A 24,045-nucleotide genomic window follows, 5' to 3' on the forward strand; every position below is an offset into this window, starting at 1 on the left:
AGAATTGATCAACTCAAAGCTGTGTTTACCCACACTGGACCACAAGACAAGCGCAGAATTTTAACTATGTGCTTACCCACTGGGATGGTATCCACTCTTGGAGACTGCAACAACTGGGGGATGATTTTTACCACAATCTATACTATCTGTCATGGCACTCTTTTGATGGCTGTTTTACCAAAATTTCTCAAAAAGATACAGAATGATCATGGGGCAGATCATGCCCTAGATTTCGGGATGAGACTAATGGGTAATTTTCCTGTAGTCTCAGAAATGCTTCTTTCTAATATTAAAGGTGAATCAGCATCTCTAGCCGTTCGCCAATGACTTACCATGGTGGCGGTAGCTGACACCGAGCATGAGTTGCCTTTAATTATTGCTAATATTTATGCCGCTTTAGGACGCAATCATTTGAGAACCAGAACTTCAGCACCCCACTTAGCAAGCCTAATACTGACAAGGATGCCAGACCAGCCCTTGAGTTTCCTAAATAACCATGGGATAAATCTAAAAACAGCAGAAAGGTAAACCTTGCAAAGTTTCCGGTGAAAGGCAGTATGATTTTTGTGATCGCACTGAAATCAAAACTTAAGACAGGTATCAGGAATATCCAGGATTTTCTGGTAGCGAAAGCAACTGACACCTTTGTTACAAGTGAAACTGTGGATACACTTATGGCCTCTCCAGATAGATTGTAGCACTATGATATTAAAATTGAAGGTGACTTTAAACACACCATTAAAGCAATCTTCTGAAAAAATGTAACTTTGTCTTAAGACATCCTTTTGGCGGACGTCGATTTGTCCCCTTATCATATTATACCTATCATCCACCCCACAGGTGCAGCCACAATATCCTATTAAGCGGGATGCTAAAGCACCCTTTAAGGAAATTCTCTCCCAGCTGGAGTACCTGGGAGTAATTGAACCCTGTGTTTCTCATATGAATAAAAATCTTTTTCCTGTTTTAATCGTTCCTATCGCATTGTCTTGGACTATAGATATTTAAATAGTAATACATGCACATTTGCAGTGCAAAGTACATACAGTACCATAATATAAAACCACATGGGATATTTCCAATGGTTTTTTCAGTCACAATTTAGCTCCTAACAGCTGTGACTGGACCGCTTACAGCACCCTTGGCTTTCAAATGCGTTACACATAAATTCCTATCGGCTATAAGACTAGAGTTTTTGCAGCACAAATTGTGTCAATTCTTCATGATATAGACCCTAACGCCCTGTCCTACACAGATGATATCTACTTAACGGACGATGATTGAATCCCCACTTGCACAGAGTAGATCGCATAAAATTGGGATTTGCTGAACTTGGCTACAAGTTCAACTTTAAAAAGTCCAATATAGCTTTTCTAAGTGTCCTTTTCCTAGGATGTGAACGTACGCATGTGGGAAATAGTCTTGCCCCTAATTTATTTGAGAAATGTGCGCGATTGTAACCTCCAAACACACTCAAAAAGTTGCAGTCCCTGCTAGGATTTCTGAATTTTGGCAGGCCATACATATCAGACTATGTACAACACATAAAGCCACTTTATGCATTGATACGCCCTGATTTTTCCTCATCTTGCTGTACATCAGAACATACAGATACACTCAGATCTTTACAATCTGATTTACTTGAAACATGCCACTTGCATACACGTGTCAATACAACAAACCTGGTACCAGGTGCAATTGGATTTACATTCATCAACTTTAACAAAGGTGAAACAGTGCCTATAGCATATAAATCGCATTTATATTCGGGAGCACAAATGCGTTTTGCTTCCACTGGAAAAATACTGAGTGCTATTCCAATGGCCATCCTTGAAGAAATGCAAAAACAGGGAGGACCTGGCTTGGCAGTTTGGGCTGGACTGTTTCCATGAGGCACAGGGTCAAGATCGATTTGCATATGGCAAGGTCTAAACTGGGGTGGCATGGTGAGCAAAAGAATGATGGATTTAACCCAGATCTCTTGACTGGGGGTGAATGTTTTGATTTGTTCTGCATTCTGTCCATCAATTGTGTGCCTTTTGCTTTCTCGCCCTAAGTGCGCCAGGTATGCTCAGACGTGGGTCCTGGACTCACTGTGCCACTGGAATCAAGCTATCCTGGCTGAAGAGGGGTGAAACCCCGAAACTGGTCTGAGGATGCTTGTTTCCAGTCCAGAGAGGCCCTGGCTTGGCAGTTCGGGCTGGACTGTCCCCATGAGGCACAGGGTCAAGACTGATTTGCATATGGCCAGGTCTAAACTGGGGTGGCATGGTGAGCAAACGAATGATGGATTTAACCCAGATCTCTTGACTGGGGGTGAATGTTTTGATTTGTTCTGCATTCCGTCCATCAATTGTGTGTCTTTTGCTTTCTCGCCCTAAGTGCGCCAGGTATGCCCAGACGTGGGTCCTGGGCTCACTGTGCCACTGGAATCAAGCTATCCTGGCTGGAGAGGGGTGAAACCCCGAAACCGGTCCTAGGATGTTTGTTTCCGGTCCAGGGAGGATCTGGCTTGGCAGTTCGAGCTGGACTGTTCCCATGAGACACAGGGTCAAGACTGATTTGCATATGACCAGTTCTAAACTGGGGTGGCATGGTGAGCAAAAGAATGATGGATTTAACCCAGATCTCTTGACTGGGTGTGAATGTTTTGATTTGTTCTGCATTCCGTCCATCAATTGTGTGTCTTTTGTTTTCTCGCCCTAAGTGCGCCAGGTATGCCCAGACATGGGTCCTGGGCTCACTGTGCCACTGGAATCAAGCTATCCTGGCTGAAGAGGGGTGAAACCCCATAACCTGTCCTAGGATGCTTGTTTCCGGTCCAGGGAGGACATGGCTTGGCAGTTCAGACTGGACTGTTTCCATGAGGCACAGGGTCAAGACTGATTTGCATATGGCCAGGTATAAACTGGGGTGGCATGGTGAGCAAAAGAATGATGGATTTAATGAATGTTTTGATTTGTTCTGCTATCCATCCATCAATTGTGTGTCTTTTGCATCCTTAAAGAAAGGCCACTTGGTCAAGGGAAATGCATTATTGTTGTTACTCCGGTGCCTGCCTTAGAGGCTGTAACCAAAGCTAGTGTCCCTAACGCTAAGGCCCTCCATCCCATATGGATACATTGGGCTATGTCCTTAACTGCTGTTAATGTGGACTTCTTCTTTGCAGACACAAGAATTTCAACAGTATGAGCATGTTTACCCTTATGCATCATATGTTATTATTTGACTACAAGAGCTGGTCACGGTCTGTACCTATTGTGAAAGTTACATATAGGCACCTGTAGGATGCATTATATTATTGGCATCTAAGAAATTATATAATAATTTTTGAAAAATTATTTTGGGTCAATCGTCCTTACATCAAGTTTAATTGGTTTAACATATTTGTTGAAGAGTTTTTGAAACCTCACAGGACACAGGCTGTGCACCTCACAGACCTGGGGATCCCAGGCCTTGAAATCCGTGTTTGTATAAAGGGGTTAGGGCTACACCCCTCAGTGAGATTGCACGCTAACACACCAAGAGATCAGTTTACTTTAATTATTCTCTTGTATAAACGTTTTTTTAATCAGGAGTGCAGGTCAACACACATACAACGCATGTTTACCCTTTGCCATCTACTGTTCTGCGTCTTGATCAGTATAAATATACTATTTACACTGACAGCTCAGCTCAACCTGCTAAAGGTTCTAAGCAGCAATATTCAGCTGCATGCACCATTGGTATTGGTGTTATGTTGGATGGTGTTTTCCAACCTCAAACAACTCACATACAGTTTTTAGGAGGCTGCACTGCGCAGTTGGCTGAACTAAAGGCTTTGCTTCTGAAACATAGATCCCAAATTCCCCACTCCTATTGTGTGTGACTTGTATTACTGTGTTCGATCTTTTAATGATAAGCTACATTATTGACAACAAAATAGATTCAAAGATTCAGAGAATAGCACAATCAAGCATAAACTTCTTTGGGTTAAAGTGTCGGACCATAAGGATAGGTTGCCATAAACTCATGTTATACATATACTTAATCATCAGCATGTGGAGGCACACGCTGTTGGGAATTCTCCGACTGATGAAGCAGCCAAATCTGCAGTCATTACAACTCTAGTGGCAGCAGCTACACCCTCTAAAACTTGTGTAGATAACAATATCTTGGATGCAGTGAACGAATTAAAATATGGTACCCTTTACCAAAGGTTTATTTTTGTAAACACTCTTATTTAAATGACCAGAATGTTCCTTTTGTAACTATTCCTGGGGTTGGCGATCCTTTGATTCCCAATCAAGACCGTAGACATGCTTTGTTGTAGCACATGAGGGTGTTGCTTCCCCACATGCAGGAGTGGTGGCCACAATTTCGCTGCTACAGCAACATTATTGGTGGCAAGGATTATACCAGCAAAAGCTCCACTGTGGCTCTTCCACCGTAGACTCGCATCTTAATTTCCAGCAAGTCTGTATTAATTTAGATCATTGAGGGCCACTGATTTCAGATACTTTGTTCAAATGTATGTTGGTTGCAGTTGATGCTTGCTCTAGGTTCATTTGGGTTTGGCCATAGCACTCAGGCTGATGCTTAAACTGTTATTAAAGACTTGCACATCTCTGTCGGTACTTAGGCCTGCTGTACATTCCATTCGGACCAGGGTCCGGGTTTCACTTCTTAAGCGTGCTGAGATTCAATGACATCCCTGGGTATCCAGGTGCAGTATTGTTCTCCATATAAGCCCAAGGGAAATTCTGTTGTGGAAAGAATGAACCTTTTATTTAAAGTAGTCCTTAACGGCTAGAGTATTTGGCACTGGGCGTGGTTCGTTCAACCACCTCTATGGGGTTCAACGAGCTCTTAATAACGTCTCTAAAAGATCTTCGCTTGAACGGACCCTGTACAAAGTACTTTTTGGCATCAAGATGTATGTTCCAGACATTGACGGTCCAGACATTGTGTCGGCTGCTGCAACCTGCTATAGATAACCATTGTGCTGACTTACAGAACTTACAAAAGTTTTGTGACTCTCAATCAAGCACACACTTGCACACGTCTCTTTCACCATTTGCAGATGCAAATCTTGACGTGTCAGGCTAGATTAATAAAATTGTAGATCTCGTTCAGAGAAGGTGTTGATTAAAAATGAGTTTGACCCATTCTTCCATGCTCCGGTGCTGGTCCTTGGCATTCAAGGTACAAGAACTGTGATCTTGCCACCGCTTGCTGGTTCTAGAGACAAACGCTTTATCGTCATTGAACATGTCAAATTACACCATGTGGCCGATTAGGAATAGTAAGCCATGGGGTGTTCATGCTCCTCCACAAGATAGTACTTTGCAGTGTGTGAGCTCCACCAATGCTGATACTCGCCGGCTGGGGGGGGGTGATCGACTCCTCAACCAACAATACAACCGAAATGATGACTGTTTCTGCTACTGCATCTTCTAAAGCAGGTATTGTTTATACTGATACATCTTTGGTGGATCCACATTTGTCGGAGTTTTTTAATCCTCTTTCTTTTGGGGTGTTTAAACACGGGAAATGCATTTTTTGTGTTGCTAATAACTTTGACACTGTTTGATACCAACTTTCCCCAAAAATATTTTGGGGTGATCCGTCAAGCAGTGGCTGAGTAAAAAAGGCGTCCCAAAACTCCTGTTCTCCATTCATTGTTCCATAGAAACTTTAGACAAGCTACTGCCCGAACCGCTGAATGGATGCACATCAAGTTTTGCAGAAAGCTATATCTTGGTCCAGAAAGAGTACGTTTAGTGTTTTGGTGTAAATCTTTTCAGTAGTTTTGAAGAAACTAAGCAGAGGATCACACCACGGAGGATCCGCAGAGCCGCCAGATCTCAAAGTGTGATCTGATTGGTTGCCAACACCTCAATCAGGAAGTGTGGCAGCCATCTTTGGACACAGGACTTGGTCCTGAGTCCTAAAAAAAATGGGTAAAACAAAGGGGACAGGGTACAGATATCCTGACCCTCTAGGCCTGGTGATGGGGTCCCCGCCTGGAACCAAAAACATCTTTAAAAAAAAGAATATTGCCGCTAATTCACAGAGGATCCAAATTCAAACCCTTTGGTGGGCTAAATCCCAGGGCAAAAATGGTTATTTTTTTTTTTTAATGAGTGGGGTTCACATGTTCTCCCTCCCCAGGCCGTTTTCAGCTCCAGGGACCCCATCTTCTGGGGCTAGATGTATTCTTGAGGGGCAGGTGGACCCTACCCTGGGCCGCTTTCAGCCCCATGGACCCCATTTCCAGGGTGTACACATTTTTGAGGGGAGGGGGGCATACAACCCCCCTCCCCGGGGCTGCTAAACTTTGCGAAAGGCAGGGGTATGACGTAACCCCCCTCCCTGAGCATTCTCTAGCCTTAGGGACCCCATCCCCTGGGGCCAATTCACGAGCAATTTCCTGGGGAGTCCACCCCCAGGACATAGCGGTTTCCCTGCTTGGCGGGAGCATTGAATCTCTGGTCAAGCATGGGCAAATGCAAAGTCTGCTCCCAGCCAGCAATAGTGCTTCCACCGGCTGGGAGCAGATTTTTGATCTGTTTCCCTATCAGCAATGTTGGTTCCTGCTGCATGTGCTGTGCTAGCGTAGTCACAGGGGCCTAGGGGCTCACCCTGTGGCCTCCAATGATTGTATGGTGGGTGCCTTGGGTGGGGGCCATGCGACCACCCTCCCGTTTAATTAAAATAAACATCCCTGGGGAATGGGTTTCCCAGGACCTAATAAGGCTTTGGGAGGGGGCTACATGGCCCCCTCCTCTTTAAAATACAAAAGGCCCTGGGGGATGGATTAGGCTCAGGGAGGGGGCATGCAGCCCCCTCCTCTTTAATAAAAAGGGATGGGGATCCCCAGGGCCAGTCTTTATAGACAACCCCACATGCACATGTCTGAAGGCTGTGAACAGCGTGGGGTTGGCTGCATGGTGGGGTTCGGATTGGCCGCAGGGCCATGCATGGTGGGGGCTTGGATTTGCATTCAGTATTTAAAAATTACTTTAAGTTAGAAAAAAACCTAGAAATTCAGTGCAAAAATCAAAGGTTAAAGTAACGTTATAGTTAAGTGAAATGTTCTGTAACAGTGTAACAATTTAAACTTTAAAAACCACTGAAATTCACCAATTATAGTTATCTCAAGTAACTATAACTCGTGCATTATGTAACTATGACGCGCGCCCTTCCCATGCCGTGCTAATTACCCCTCATATTACATCACTCATGACATCTTCTATTACATCATTGATTATATACCTGCAAGGGCACCAGTTATATTTACCTTAGGCCACAAGTTAAAGTTACTTGAGGAAACTGTAACTGGTGAAAATTTAAGTGGTTTCTAGAGTTTAAAATGTTATTTTGTTACTTCGCATATATATATAAAATATATATATATATATACTTTAACCTTTGTTATACATATATACACAATTGTTCCAATTAACTCCAACTTCACATGTGGCTAGGAAACAGCAGCAGAGCCAGATAACCAGTTCCTTGTAAGTTTTTTATTTTTGTTTAATTATCACCATTAGAGGCGGGCATGAGACCAACACATTTCAGCCGTAGCCTTCAACAGAGTATATACACTCACATATTACCTATTGACGGTCGCCAATAGGTAGTTACAGTTAGGACCACGTTTCCATCAGAAAAGCATTTTTTGATTTGCCTATATCCATGCCACTCATGACATGGTCAGTGATATCACTGATGACATCATACACAGAGCCACTCACACCCCCCACGCTCCCACTCTTGCACCCATCGACCTTCCCATACAACCACTCACACATCCACTTACTCATCCACAGAGCCACTCACACAGCCACTTACTTGTACAGCCACTTACTTATCCACACACCTACTCACACAGCCACTCACTCACTTTTACAGCTGCTCTCACTTATTCACCCATGCTGCCACCCACACAGCCTTTCAAAAAGGCTACTCACACACCCACACAAAAACCTACATACCCATTCAAACATCCATACAATCACACAGATGTCTACTCACTCACCGGTACAGCCACTCATACAATCTTTCTCCAATCCGGCCACTCCCACATCCACTCAGTTAACCAAACACCCACTCAAACAGCTACTCACTTAGCCATACAGCCAATTACACACCCAGTCAATCACACAGCCACTCAGACACCCATGCAGGCACTCATACACTTGTATAGCCAATCACTCACCCATACAGCTACTCCCACATCCATTTATTCACCCATACGGCTACTCACACACCCACTTATTCACACATAAAAACACTCACACACCCATTCAAACACAGATACACACAGTCACACATCCACTCATATAATATATGTTAGAAATTGTATCACTCATTAATAGTTCACAAAGTATAAACAGTTAAATTTTGTAGTACCTGTCATGTAGTTCCTATAAACCTATAAAGGATCTGTGCGTTTAGACAACATAAACTGTAGGATTGGGTTCAGACTGATTCTAGACACCCCTACCGAGTTTTTAGCCTGTATACCAGCTAGCTCACAGTGCCACTAGAAACCCCTCTTACCGAGGAAAGAATAGTTCTTGGCAACTATTGAACATGACAACTCTGTCCCATCAGGGATCGTGGAAACAGTTTACTACTTATCGCTCAGTCACTCATGCTCAATTCGTCTCAGAGAGATACACAGAATAAACGGTGGGGACGTTTTTCAATAAGCATTTATTGAACCAGCGTCATTCTAGAGTGAAATAGGTGTGCTGAAATAATCATTAGACAGTAACAGATTTAAATGATTACATGTACTAACAGGGTAAAAGGATGGTAGATTACTACCATCGTGCTAAAACAATGAATACAGGCAAGTATATAAAATACATGACAGTAGAATGCGTACTCCTACGATGCGACCCTAACTAGATGTACCTAAATGTACCTAGCATGTATGTTGGTGTAAAGCCAAGAACCCTTCTAGGATAAAATCAACCCCATTACCTGAAGTGAGAGACTGTGGGACCCCGTCTTGGTCTCGAGATGGACACCCCGCAGGGGATGTCAGACCACTGCAAGCTGGAGTGTCTGCGTGCAGGAGCCTCAGGATCTCGCGTCTGTGTGTCGGCATGGAAGTCCTTTTCTCCTCCCTCTATCTCAGCAACAGATGATGTATATATACCAAAAGTGGTACCCCTTGGGGATATACCTTGCTGTGTCATGTCGGGCTAGGATGACGGAAGGAATGACCCGGGTACATAGTTATTATGCTGGAGATGGTAGACCTTGCTGTCCAAGAATCCTAATGCATAATGAATGAGGCTTAAGCTTTTCAGAGAAAATCCCATGTCATCTCTGGACATTACCGTAACTAGGTGAATGGTCAGTACTAAGAACTGTTATGCAGTATAATGGTAGGGGAGAATATAGGTGAAAGGTTAGGTGACTACCCGGGCCTATATTGGGGTACCTATATGGAACATAACACCCTCTCCTCATCCGACTGGACGACATACTAAAACTTCTAACGTACGGCTAAATGTTTTATGCAAATAAGTCCATAAAAATAGTACTTAAAGATGTAAAAATCTAAGCAATGTTAAAAAACATGATTTGTAGGCGATACAAGTCTGTACTAATTAAGTTTGTATTTATAATCCGAACAACGAGAGACAGAAAGCCATGCAGTTTTTTTTTAAAAGTCTTTTTTAAAAATTCCAAATTTGGTTGTTTTATGAAAAAACGATGATCCAAATATTTATGTGTCCTGGCTAGGAGATGCAACGTCACTGTTGCCTGCAATCGCAGACGACGGACCCTGCAACACCTCGCTGATCAGGTCAATCGAGCACAGATTATCCTGTGTATACACCACAGCCATTGCTGGGGAGGTAGTAGTGGCATCCGAGGCTGGAGTATTTGTTGTGGAGCCGGTATCCTTCCCGACAGGAGCTGAAGCATCCCGTGGTGGCTCTAAGAATGCAGACATCAACATTGGGATACGCTGAGGACACTGCAGAACATGGGCCGGTATCAGGTTCAGAAAGCATCAACGTCCGGTGGTGCAATTGTTGGAAGTGTCAGACAGAGATCCAGCACGCAATCTTGTCCGCAGAACAGGCATCGGAGGACAGGCAGAATACAGTTGATCCAGACTGGTCTAAATGACAAGAACCAAGACTCGCTCTGTTCTCGAAGACGAGGTGTGCCGAGATGGATTACCATGTGATCACAGTATTGGTGCTCAAAAAGCGATCATTCCATCTCCCTCATGACTGGGACGTCAATTGCATAGCAGAAAAAGGACAATCAGGATACCTGCTATTAGAAACATGATCAGCGGAAGTCCTCCTAAAATGCTTCAGAATACGGAGAGTATAAAGTTGGGAACAAGTCCGAGGATTGTCTGAAAGGTGCTTATCAGTCCAGAATCTATGGTCTTAAATAGGTGGACAATTCCTGCCAGTTAAGATATGCTAAAGATAATTTGTACCATTTCTGTGAAATGGAAAGGGCAGTTTCTTCGTATCAGTGCCCGTATCTCAGCTGAGGACCTTGCATCCTGGCGATCATAAGTCTCCCGGGCGGAGGTTAAGGGCACGATTTGCTGTAAAAGCATTGCTTTCATTCAGCTCAGAGTATCAAACTGTATAAAGGAAACATTCAATGAAGGCCATAATGGTGCCTCCCTGATTGCGTGGGTCAGCGGAAACAATAATTGCATACAGCAAGTAACCCTGGAGCTTACAGTGACAAGATATGCAATGCTCAGGAGCAATCCACAACAACCTTGATCATTTAGCATCAAGTAACTCCCATCTGAAAGCAACTTGACCACCAGATTAATCACGGCAGCTGGGGAGCCTTCCAAGTGGCTGGATAAATTAGCAACTGAACCATTACAGGCCCCATGAAGCATGATATCCTGGCATATGAGAGATCCACTTAAGGAATTCTCGCAGTTGGTACCACTAAGAAACACTTCCGCGTCCCCATTCCTGCATCGAAATCTGTACGGCAATTCCCAAAATTCCTTGATGAATTCCCTACCCATCACTTCATATCTGACTGCCTGTTGATGTTCTAGGCAATATTGAAACTGGAAAGTAGTGTCCGGTAGTGTTATATGGCCATGAATTAACCATTCAGTAAAAGGTAACACGTTTTTCAATACGCAGCATTGTATATTTTGCTCCCCTTTGAACAGCGCACAATGATTGCAGCATCCAGCATTAATACCATAATAAAACATAGTTGAGATTGTCCTGAGACAGTGTTGAGGTTTTTAGCCAATCGAGACACAACTTACCAACACTGTAAGATGTCACTATCCCCGGATGTTCTCCCTGTATATATCGTGGGTCTGGCCTATGGATACTAAACCCTTCGGTTGTACCCCTGAATCTTGATTGACATCTATTTTTGTCTGTGGGCCAAACTAACCATCCCTTCCAATTTGGATATGAAGTATTGTATAGTCATCTATTGTATCCCCTCCACTTGATGTAACATTGATGTGTGAAGGTGTGGGAAACCGTGGTGTGTTCAAATCCTTGTTCTTGGCTAGTCCAAGACAGGAAGTCTTTTGCACAGTTTCATTCAGAAATATCATTTGTTGGGGAATGAGGCACGCTCTAAATAGTGCTTCTGTTCCCTGAACCTGCCATTCCTTAGAACCCCAGACGGATTTTGTGTCTATAGTGTCCTTCCACAAGTCGAAACCCTGTTAAGACAGTTGGGCAATAAAGGATGCAGAATAAATCTGTTTGGTGTTAGTCAGCATATCTTTCTATGCAGTTGTAGTCTTAAACCCTGAAAAAAAAAGAATTTCTGTGCAAAGGTTTTTTAACTAACTTTTGGCACTGTTGGGCAATGTTCCCATTGGTGCTATGTGAAAACATTACGAGAGATACTTGATTTGTGTAAAAACTGATGACCATAATGATGGTAACAATACATGCTTACAAAGTCAGATGTGTTCTCTAACATTTCATTGTTCGAAAATGCAGCGGATTTTTCTAAATCGCACAACATATTGTTTACAGTTTCAAAATCCCAATCATCAGAAAATGTACTGGAGGTAATGATATCATTTAGAGAAATTTTAAATAAATGTGGTATTTTCAAAAGTTCAGTAGGACCAAATACATCATAATCAACCTTGTCCCAAACTATACCAACAGGAATTGGAACAGCTGTAATGTTCACAGAAAACAAGTCTCTTTGTTCACGATGAGATGATGTATGAGGTTTCAAGACCAAGTTCACATTGGATACTGCAGAGCTTTCTGGGAGATATTTTCAATTCAACAGTAAGCAAAAGACAGTCACTAGGCCAATCCAGAACAGAAAAAAATGTATTCCAGATATTTTTCAGAGCTGGAGCCATGGTGATACTAAGTAAGTCTTTTTCAGGAAATTGTAGAAATCACATATTTGTTGCTTACGGGAAACTGGAGCTGGCGTTGTCTCGGGGATCAAGAGAGAAAGTATCAAAATCGATGAAGTAGCCAGATGCAGTTTGATCAATCTTTGGTAACTCAGCAGGTTGTGTTGAACTGGCAGGTGTCTCTTGTCGAGTCATATTGATGTAGACATCGGTGTTAGGTTGAATTGAAATTTGTCTTTCATTAATAGTTTGAAGTTCTGTTTCCAGAGGAACGAGTTCCATTTCATTATTGGAAATTCCAACACATCGAATTGGTGACTCTTCAAATGTTATGAGTCTTTCTGTCTGAGCTTCCTGTATGGTAGTGAGAGAAGAGCGTCGTCTACCCAAGAGCTCACATGGCCTACTATTCAGAATCGGCCACATAGTGTGGTTTGATCAGATCAATGGAGACAAATCTCTTTTCTTTTTTTGCAGGCAAGAGGCAGAAGAAGTACTGTTCTTGTTCCTTCGACAGCCAACACAGCTACAGGCTTTCTGTAGGATGGCCCAAATTCTTTCTTGTCCTTGATATTTTCTCTGACCAGATCCCCAAATTTTGAGGCCCAGACAGGTCTTGCCGTGACTGATTTGACTTCTCCAGTGGCGGTCCGTTTTACTTGCACGTTGCTTAGTAGTGTTCTTTATTCATTCAGATCCTGTAAAACAGCCCAACGTTTATTGATGTCAAATGGTTTTTATCCGCCACCGTGCACTCACAATTGAGATCAGGTATCCACATTCTTGTCCCAAATAGGACCTCATAAGGAGTGACACCCCCTTGAGAACTTCTTGGCATATTCAGGAGGCCACACTGTACCTCATATAGGTGATTGACCCAACTACCACCCAAACCTAATACTCTTGCTGTTAAAGACTGCTTTAAGACTGTTTTTTCCTCTGCACAACCAAATTTCCCTCTGGATGGTACTGAGAGGAGTACCGCAATGCTACACCCAAACCTTCATGGTGTCCTTGTAAGCCCTAGAGCTAAACACAGGGCCACGGTCAGAATGTAATGTTCTAACTGCGTATGTCCCTTTGAAGACTCGCAAATCTTTTATAACAGTTCGAGCGTCAGCTGAGCGCTGAGTCCATACCCATAGGAATCTTGAGCATGAATCCACTGCCACCAAGATATACTTGTAAGCCCCATCCGAATGTAGGGGACCGCAGTGGTCTGGATAGACACACGCGAGTGGTCTGCCTGATATTAACCCCTTCAGTGCCCGCCCCTTTCCCCGCCCAGTGCCGGCCGTTGCATTAGCGGGCGGGGTCTATGACGAGCTGGACTCGTCATGGGCACAGCGCCACCGCGGCCCATGACGAGTCCAGCTCGTCATGGGCACTGAAGGGGTTAATAAAGGTGTCTGTGCTGGATGTGCTACGGTGGAGCCCTTCATCTGCTGACTGATGTCGCATTTTAAGACACAATTCTTAGTCTGTTTAGTTTAACCTGGCCACCAATAGCGCTGTCTCAGTAATGAAACTGTTGCGGTAATCCCTGCATGTGCAGAACCTAGACCCTCGTATGCAGGTAGAATTAAGCCTAATCTGCAATACATGTTTGGTATTACTCTATCCCCCACTCCTGGAATCTGAGCATACGGAATGTTGTTTGAATCTAACTTGTAGGAGTATTTGAGTGGAAAACCTTTCAGTAAGGCTGGGTTGTTTTTGTGTGAAGCAATGACAACTACCATTATCTGTCTGTCTATTCTCATTTTTGAATGAGTTATTGCAACTACTGCAGCAGTACCTATTGCCCCCTTTGCGACTTCATCAGCCAATGAATTCCCTTTAATGTGAACGCCATCACATTAATGACTCAGCGTGTGTATCACGTGAGCTCTTGGTAGTTTGTTTTTCAACTCAGCTACCTGTTCCCAAAGCATTTTGTGCTTAATTGTGCCACCTTTTGAGTCCTTAAACCCATTTTGACCCCAGTAGTCGTTGTATAACTGGACACAATAAAAAGAATTGCACATTATCAGTGTGGGGAATTCCGGATCCGTGTTTGTTAGTGCCAATAAAGCGCTTTTAGTTCTGTCCTCCTAGAGACTGTGTCTTCGTATAGCTGGAATAGAACTTGCCATCCTGCATACCATCTTTTACAATTGCTCGAGCGGCACTGTATTGCTGTTTACTTCCTATGGTCGGCTGAGCAGATCCGTCAGTGTAAATAATGTATTCATACTGATCTAGAGGCATTATTTCATTTGGGAGAGGATATTCGTGTTCATATTGCAGGAATGCTTGTGTTTTTAGCCTTGGGTCATATTTGTATTCTACATCCGTTGCAGTGAGAGAATTAGCCCACTGTATCCATCTCGGATGTAAGGATTTAGCATTAGGAACGCTTGCCTTTGTAGCAGCCTCTAAGGCCGGTACTAGAGTTACGACAATTTTTGTTTCCCCTGAGCCAGTGCTCTTTCTCTTACTACAGCGGTCTGTACTGCTGCCAGTATTTTTTCGGTTGTGTGATTACTGTGCTATGGGTACTGTTTCTCCTTCATTGAAGGTTAGGTAAGTGTACCCAGATTGACCTGCTATAACACGGATCACTAGATTGCGTATGTTTACGCGTGTCTGTAAGTGTTTTGAAGCTATCATGTCAGCTTGTGGAGAATGAAGGATATCTTTAAGTTCCTGTGTCCAATGCCTAACTGAGAAATCAGGTCTTATTAAGTTGTAGAACGGTTTTACTCTTTCTGCGTAATCCAATAAGCATGTGCTGCCAAAATGTAAAAATCCTAATAAGGATTGTACATTTTTTAAAGATTTGGGAGGTTGGAGCAGCACACACTTTTCTAAAAAGTTAGCTGCCAGGCTTTTTCCTTCATTTGATAGCTTGTATCCCAAAAATCGGAAATTGAGGTGGGCTATTTTTGATTTTTTAAAGTTGAATTTGTAGCCCTCAGAAGTGTATCCCAAAAGTATGGTGCTCATTCTGGTCAAGTGATCCTGTAAATCATCATCTGTCAGATAAATATCATCGAATTCTGAAGTAATTCTGTTACCCTCGCACTGAACAACCCGGGGCTATTCTTATACGCTTGGGGGAGTCGACAAAATTGATTCTGAGAACCTAGCGCTGAGAATGCTGTTAAATACCTGCTTTCAGGCGCTATATTTTGGCGGAAGAATCCATTTGAGATATCTAGTGTTGTTTTGAATTTTTCCGCACAATGTTATTCATTAATGAGGCACTGTGTGCATTCTGTACTGCAAATGTTTTTGTGCATGTGTTCAGATGCCTGTAGTCTAAAACTAGACGGTATAAATTATCGGGTTTCATTACGGGAAACAAAGGTCTATTCATTGGGAGGTGCAAGTTTCTGTTACACCCTGGTATTCAAGTTGATCTAAGATTTTCTGGACCTGTTTTTTTTCTTCCTGGTTTATTGGGCACTGTCTCTGTGGAGTTGGACTGGATTTTACTGGGATTATATGGTGAGGTGACTCAGTATACCACCCAACATGGTTTGATATAGGGCCGGAGCAAGGGCTACTACCCACTCCCGTGCGTATGTGTGTTTTAAATAAATTGGAACGTGGTCAGAAAAAGCTGGTAAAATAATTGCTTTTTTCCTTTGGGCAATCCATTACAATTTCAAGCGGCCAATATTTACCAGCTAAAAGGATGTCATAGCCATAAGTCAAGTTCTCCCAAAAGAGACCTTTAACTTTTTGGGTTTGTCCCACTCCATGTGGAGTGTTATCTCATGTAGCCTATGTGGGACACTTACCTCGTATCAGGTGTTTCCACCGTGATATGCTCATTCATCTCTGTTGTAACCAGAAATTTCATCAGGTTCTGGTGAGCTATTGTTACTTCTTCTGCGCTGTCTAGCATTGTCAGAGCCCATTCCCCATTCAGAAGTTGAGTCCTCAGAATTCTAGACATGTCTTACTTTAAGACCTGCTACTTTCTTCTTTTTAAATTGAGGTTTAGATTGTGGCTTATCTTCTTTTTTGGAGAGTAGCTTGAAGCGTGTTGCATGTCTCTGGACTTTGTACGCTCTTATTGTCTGTGTTCTGACCGTCCTTCTCTCTCAGAGTTTCTTGGTGAACCCTGAAAGGAAAGAGAGGAACGTGTACCAGTATCCTGATACCTGTCAGGTTTTTTATGTTATCTCTATTTCTAAGGTTATATCTCCCTTTAGAAGGCTCCTGTTGAGGAGGCTCACTCCTAGATAGAGATTTACTTTCCCTAATCTTTTGGTTTTTGTTGCTCTTATCCCATTTCTTCTTGGAAGAATCAGGTGCCTGCTTGGTGTCCTTTTCAGGATCACCCGTGAGTTGAGGTTTTGTTGCTCTAGCTCCCAAACTATCTCTACCTAATTCAGCATAGGTGTCTGTTATAATTTTAGGTAATTCACGTTCCTGTTGTAAAGGAGTGCAATCCCTCAGATGTTGGCGTATTGCCACTGCTGCTGCCTCCCCTTTTATATTTGCTAATATTATAGGTGATACCTAATAATGTCATCCCTAAGTTTATAGCAGGTTCTGCTCCATACTCCGTTTGTATTTGTCTTAATACGTCTGGTATTACTGCTAATGAAGGGATACCTAGATTTCTGGTATATATGGCAGCAAAAACTGTACCCCAAGTGGTACAATCCTCTATCTGGGGAGCTTCCCCATTGGCATGCAAATTGTTAGCATTCTGTGTTTTTCTTGAGGGCTTGTGTGTAGATATGCTTGCCTCTAGCTGTGTTATTTTTTGAGCTCTCCAGAATGGCATTTGCTCACGTTTAGTGGGCATTTTACCCATAACTGCATATAGCGTTTGTGGTGTAATTTTTGTTGTAGAACTCTGAATTTGGACTGCTTGTGTAGCTCTCGCTGGCTGAAGTGTGAGTGTTCTCATCACGAAGTGTGTCAGGCTTCTGTAAAGTTTCATTATTTCTTCATGAAGTAGACGTAGGTCTGCTACTGGCATTGTGTCAATCTCTGGATGCGGTGTATAAGCCGCAAGGACTGGCCAAGTTGCTCCATCTCTTCCGAGTGGACGTAGTCTTGCTTTGTCTTTTGTATGGGGAAGGGCGCCTTTAAACCTGTTTATGTGCTCCTGGTAGGTGAGCGGAATTTTAATGTCCTCATACGGACAGTATTCATTTGGTGTTTCATCTTCAGTGTAAGAATGACATGTATTTGATTGTGCTTCTGCTTGTGTGAATTTAACCCATGAATAGAATACCTCTGTTCTATATGACAAGTGAGCCTCAATCACGACAGTTACTGTCCCACCCCTAGCTGTGACTCCCTAGTCTGTTAGCGTTTGAGTGAGGGCATACCTGACATTTTCTGAAATGTTTATTTCCTCTTCTACTTCTTCTTCCCTTACTGCAGCAGGCTGTGCTCGCCCTGCAGCATTTTCATCAGCCATTTGTTTGTCAAACGTTTCAAGGAAGAGTTTCAAGGAAATTGAGATCAAGTTTTATGCACAATAGTTCCCTTCCCACTCCAGGCGTCTCTGTGGAAATGTGAGTAGGGGTCTCTGAGAATAGCACAACTGAACTACTCAGATTTGACTGTTAAATAAGTACCAAACCAATGTTGGTAGCGCCATGTCATGTAGTTCCTAAAAACCTATATAGGTTCTGCGCGTTTAGACAACATACACTGTAGGATTGGGGTCAGACTGATTCTCGACACCCCTACTGAGTGTGTTAGCCTGTATACCAGCTCATAGTGCCTCTTACCAAGGAGAGAATAGTTCTTGGCAACTATCGAACATGACAACTCTGTCCCATTAAAGGATCGTGGAAACAGTGTACTACTTTTCGCTCACTCGTGCTCACTTTGTCTGGGAGAGAAACACGGAATAAACAGAATGATGTTTTAAATAAGCATTTTATTGAACCAGCGTCATTCTAGTGTAAAATAGGTGCGCTGAAACAATCATTAAACTGTAACAGATATAAATGATTATAAGTACTAACGTAGTAAAAGGATGGTGGATTTCTACCATCATGCTAAAACAATGAATACAGGCAAGTATATCAAATACATGACAGTAGAATGCGTACTTCTTCGATGCGACCCTAACTAGATGTACCTAAATGTACCTAGCATGTATGTGGGTGTAAAGCCAAGAATCCCTCTAGGATAAAGTCAACCCCATTACCTGAAGTGAGAGACTGTGGGACCTCGTCTTGGTCTCGAGATGGACACCCCACAAGGGATGTCAGACCACTGCGAGCTGGAGTGTCTGCATGCAGGAGCTTCTGCGTCTTGCATCTGTGTGTCGGCATGGAAGTCCTTTTCTCCTCTCTCTATCTCAGCAAGAGATGATGTATATACACCCAAAGTGGTACCCCCTCTCGGGATATACCTTGCTGTGTCATGTTGAGCTGGGATGACAGAAGGAATGACCCTTGTACATAGTTATTATGCAGGAGATGGTAGACCTCCTGTCCTGCTGTGATTCCAAGTATCCTCATGCATAATGAATGAGGCTTAAGCATTTCGGAGAAAACCCCATTTCATCTCTGGACATTACCGTAACTAGGTGAATGGTCAGCACTAAGAACTGTTACGCAGTGTAATGGTAGGGGGGAATATAGGTGAAAGGTTAGGTGACTACCTGAGCCTATATTGGGGTACCTATATGGAACATAACATACCTTAGTATATATGTTGAACACTCATTAACTTTTAGCAAACACAATCGCAGGATGATGTCATCAGGGATGTCATTTGAGATGTCATCAGTGATGTCACAGACCATGTCATGAGTGATGTAATATGTGAGGTCATAAGCAGTCAACTGCGGGCCGTAGAATAATAGTTAGCTCACCTAACTATAACTGCTGAATTTCACTGGTTTTGTACAAGTGAAATTTGAGCCTAACTAAAAAATCCCTGTAACTTTTGGTTTATATATATATAGGGATTTTCCACAGTCACCACATAATCTAGTATCTACTGCGTAATCTGCACAATTTATGATGTATCCCTTGTTTTACCATGCAAAGTCATCAACACAAATCTAAATTTATCGGGCACTCTGGAACCTCAAAAGAATGAAACACTATGTATAATACCATTGCAAGAAACACTATGTGTAATACCATTGCAAGATGACCATCCGGTGCTATATTTAATTTTATTTGTTATTGCTAGCGTATGCCTGCCACGTTTAGGCTGAATCATGTTTTCTTTTTTTTACTTTTATATTGTTATAATTCGTATGTGGTTAAGCTTGTGTGTGTTTTATTGGGGTTGTGTGAGTGGGTGAATGCAAGAATAGGTCAGTGGGTGGATGAATGGATTCATGAGTGTCATGATGAGTAACAGATTACTTATATGATAACTTATTGAATGCTGAAACAGATCAATGATAAAAGAGGTACTTTTAAGGCAGACCCTTTTTGTGAGTTCACCATCATGTTTTTTGGACTGCGTTTGTTTGTATATGAACTCTGCGCGAGTACTGGGGCACTCCTGTCCAGCCCCCAGTGTATGTGATTTGATCCCTAAAACATGGTAAAATTGAATAACTCCTAATTGGCATAATTAACCCCCCAGTATGTGGTGCAAGAAATACACCAGTGGCATGGAAAAGTTAAATCACCTGTGGACTGCAGCACAGTTTGTATTAAATTATTGATACTGTGCTTCACCCTAGCAGGTTTGTGGCCTTATTCTTTGTGATGTGCTCCCATCCACCCTAATTCATAATCCACTTTCTTACACAGATGTTTTAGCATTGCCAATTATTATTGTCTCAGATTTTTCAGTGCAGACACATTATCATGGTTGATGGGGAGCTTAGCAATGAACTAGATGCAGCTCTATAGCCTTTATACTGGAACATACATTCTTCCTTTGAAATTATCAGCAAGAATTACTTCACAATTGTTCTTATTAATCTTGAATGCTCTCATATTTCTACTGTATGAATACATGGTGCACAATGTGTGCTTGTGTGTGGCTTAAATGTAAAAATGTAAAATGATTCTACTTCCAAAGTGTTGCATTATACATACATGCATACATACATATGTTATGTGCAATGCACTCACTGATTTACAAGTGCTCTGTAAACCTGGTGCTACTAAATAAATCCATATTGTTATTCTTTTCCAGTGTTCGGTATCTTGTGGAAAGGGTACTCAAGCTCGCTACGTCAGCTGCAGAGATTCAGAGGGGGGTGTGGCACATGAAACGCAATGTGCACACATGCCTAAACCTGAAGAAGTTTCAAGTTGTTTTACACCTTGTGGAGAATGGCAGGCAGGAGAGTGGTCTCATGTGAGTTATTGTAATATGAACCAAATCTAACTGACTTTCCTTGTCTACGTGCTTGTCCTTTAGCCATAAGAATGACCATGTTTAATCTGCTATTGCTGTAAAATCCACTCCACACCTGGTGTTCTGGAAAATGAGCTTTGTACCTTCTGCCCAGTATAACCTGTAGACAATTGAAATGGTTAACTCATGTGTTGATACAAGAAATGGATGTCTCCTTGTAGAAGATATAATGTTGGAATGGTCTCCACTCTTAATCCTTGAAGACTGTGTCAGTCTACACACACTACAGTACAGTAAGGTACAGTTGAAGCAGTGTCCGCAAAACCATGTGTCTGAGGAAGTTGTTCTTCCTCTTTATTTCCCTCCACATTACTCGATATGGGACATTGGATTATTTGCCTTAGCTGAGGACTGAGGGGCGAGGTTCCTTTTTCCATTCTACTATAGTAGATATGTGCTGACTTCCTGCGAGGCCAAATGCTTTCAAAATATTAAATCTTAGCTCCTTCTAAGCAGCAATAATGGTTAGGAACAGGCTGCCTTATTGCATAGGAATTTGTTATGGAAACCATGGAGAACAATGACTTCTCTGCACAGTTTTGAACTTGTGAGAGCTGTTAGAAATTGAGGTTTCAGATTGGCAGACTATACACGTTGTTCAAACAGGAGCCACAATCCTAGTCAGGGTAAATCAGATCCACAACCTAAATTAACCTAAATTACCCTGTGTTCACCCACTGGTAGCTTGTCACAGAGCAGCCAGGCTTAACTCAGGAGGCAATGTGCAACGTATGTATGCACACTTTAATTACAGTAACACAGTGAAAACACCACAAAAATCTCCACACTAGTATAGAAAAATAGAGAATATTTATACGTGTAAAACAATACCAAAGCGCAAAAATCCAATAAGATGAAGTCGAGATCTGATTTTTTAAAGATTGGATGCAAAAACAGAATTTAGTTGTCACCAGCAGTCAAAAAGGTTACTTGAGGTTGTGAAGGACCGGTACCAATCCAAAGTTTGGGCTGAGGGAGGGCATGCCAGCTACAGGACCCACGCAGAGCTGCTGAAAAAGTACCTTGTACAGAGCCAGCGTCAGCGCAGAGGACTCGATGCGTTGATTCTGATTTACGCAGTCAGGTCGATGCGTCGAAGTTGAGCCTCGCAGCCGGTGATGAAGGATCGACGCTGCATCGAAGTGGAGCCTCACTGAGGAGTCTTCGAATTGGAGCTGCGTCATCGTCGTACCTCCCAGTCGGGACCCGCATCCTCGTTGAATCAGGACTGCATCGGCGGGCACTGTGTCGATGCCAATCAGCGCAAAGGGGTCACTGCATCGATTTTTACAGAAATCTACTGCAGAACTGACTTCTAAGGCCCTGAACTGGAGGGGGCACCTTAAGCAAGGTTGAACTAATAGATGGCAGAGTCCAGCAGCAGAGTTGCAAGAAGTCTTTTGTGTCCCTGAGAAAACATGAGGCAAGCCGTTGGAGAAACTTGGGTTCAAGTATGTAGAGAGCAGATCCAGTCCCTCTCACTCCCAGGCAAAAAGCAGCAGGCAGCAGGCCAACACAGCAGAACAGGTAGCAAAGTGACAGACCCTCCGATAGCACAGCAATCAGCAGGCCAACACAGTAATGCAGGTAGAAAAGTGGCAGTCCCTCATACAGCACAGCATCTCTTCTTCCATCCAGAATGTACTAGGTCGCAGCAAAGTTCTGATTTTGTGGTGTCAGGGGTCCTGTACTTATACTCAAATGTGCCTTCGAAGTGGTAGGGACATCAAAGAGATCACAAGGTCGCTGCCTTTTAGTCCCATGGCTCCAGACACACTAGAGGGGGGTATGCAGCTTTATGTGTGTGGACAGGCATAGCCCTATTCATGTGCAAGTGTGAGCTCCTCCCTCCCAATCTACCTCATGAAGGCCCATCAGCCTGGTGATGGGCCATCAGGATGCAAATGTCACACCCCTTCTCCCTTTGTGTGACTGTCTAGAGGAAATGCAAAGCCCAGCTGTCACCCAACCTAAGCCCAGCTGTCACCCAACCCCGAAGTGTATTCAGAGACAGGCAGAGGCACAGAATGGTTAAAGTAAGAAAATGCCAACTTTCTAAAAGTGGCATTTTCGGACTTATAAAATCTGGCTTCACCATAAGTTGTGATTTTAAATTGTGAGTCCAAAGACACCAAACTCCATATTTCTATCTGCTCTCTTAAACCGGGGTTTTAAGGCAATCCCAATGGTTACCTATGGGGAAGATAGGCCTTGCAGTAGTGAAAAATAAATGTAAGAGTATTTCACCACCAGGACATTTAAAACTTAAAAGTACATGCCCTACTTTAATTATGCACTGCACCCTGCCAATGGGGCTACTTAGGCCTACCTTAGGGGTGACTTACATGTAATAAAAAGGAAGGTTTGGGCCTGGCAAGTAGGTTAACTTGTCAAGTCAAAATGGCAGTTTAAGACTTCAACCACAGCACTGCAATGGCAGGCCTAAGCCATGCTTAAAGGGCTACTGAAGTGGATGGCACAATCAGTGCTACAGGCCCACTAGTAGCATTTAATTTTAATTTTCAGGCCTTGGGCCCATGTAGTGCACTTTACTAGCAACTTCTAAGTAAATTAAATATGCCAATTGTGGAAAAGCAAATATTACAATGTTTCGGAGTAGAGAGCATATGCACTTTATCATGGGTTAGCAGTGGTAAAGTGTCCTAATGCCAGCAAAAATGAAGTCCACAAAACAGGAGGTCAGAAGGCAAAAAGTCAGGGGACACCATGCCAAGGATGCAAGGTCTGACAAGATCTTAAAGACTGTGCTGAATTGTGACACCTATTATATTAATACGCTGTAACCTTTGTATTAATATAGGACTTGGTACACATGTTTAGCCCCAAAATTATCGTGTATATGTTATTTGGCTGAGAAGTTCAAATTCAAAATAATATCCAGATTGACACCAATCTACATTTGCTGTATTTGAGACATTTCATATTGTATGCTACATCCAGCTTCAGTGACCTAATGAAATTTATATTGCAATTGGAAGCCTTCATACCTATTCATGTCATGTAACAACCTTGCTAATTAGCCATTTGGCATCCCAAGCTTAAGTGGCATCTACACAATACTTCACAAATGAAGGAGTGTGTTGATCCGAGTTCATTGCTGGTCCTTTTGTGACTAAGTGGACTATCATACTTTAAGCTTCTTTCAGGAGTAGGTTTCTGGTAGAATATCCCTTTCCAATCCCCAGGAGTCATCCTGGAAGGCTTCTCACTGATGGTGTTGAAATGATTTTAAGTGGGTGAAAAATAGCTTATGTCTAATTGCTTCCATTTTAGCACAGTAAAATGTTTGGAACCATACG

At 42.8% G+C, this 24,045-nt stretch overlaps 1 protein-coding gene across 3 annotated transcripts in view; it reads left to right on the plus strand.

The window, feature by feature from the left end:
* Window positions 1–24,045, plus strand: part of ADAMTS20 (ADAM metallopeptidase with thrombospondin type 1 motif 20) — a 1,386,529-nt gene that overhangs the window by 816,872 nt on the left and 545,612 nt on the right. For all 3 annotated transcript variants that reach the window (XM_085653052.1, XM_085653051.1, XM_085653053.1), the window contains one exon: window positions 20,501–20,665. In XM_085653052.1, coding sequence (XP_085509178.1) covers window positions 20,501–20,665 — 165 coding nt within the window. The remainder of the gene's footprint in view (window positions 1–20,500; window positions 20,666–24,045) is intronic.

Source organism: Triturus cristatus, chromosome 4_1, assembly GCF_964204655.1.
Source record: "Triturus cristatus chromosome 4_1, aTriCri1.1, whole genome shotgun sequence".
Lineage (NCBI taxonomy): Eukaryota > Metazoa > Chordata > Amphibia > Caudata > Salamandridae > Triturus > Triturus cristatus.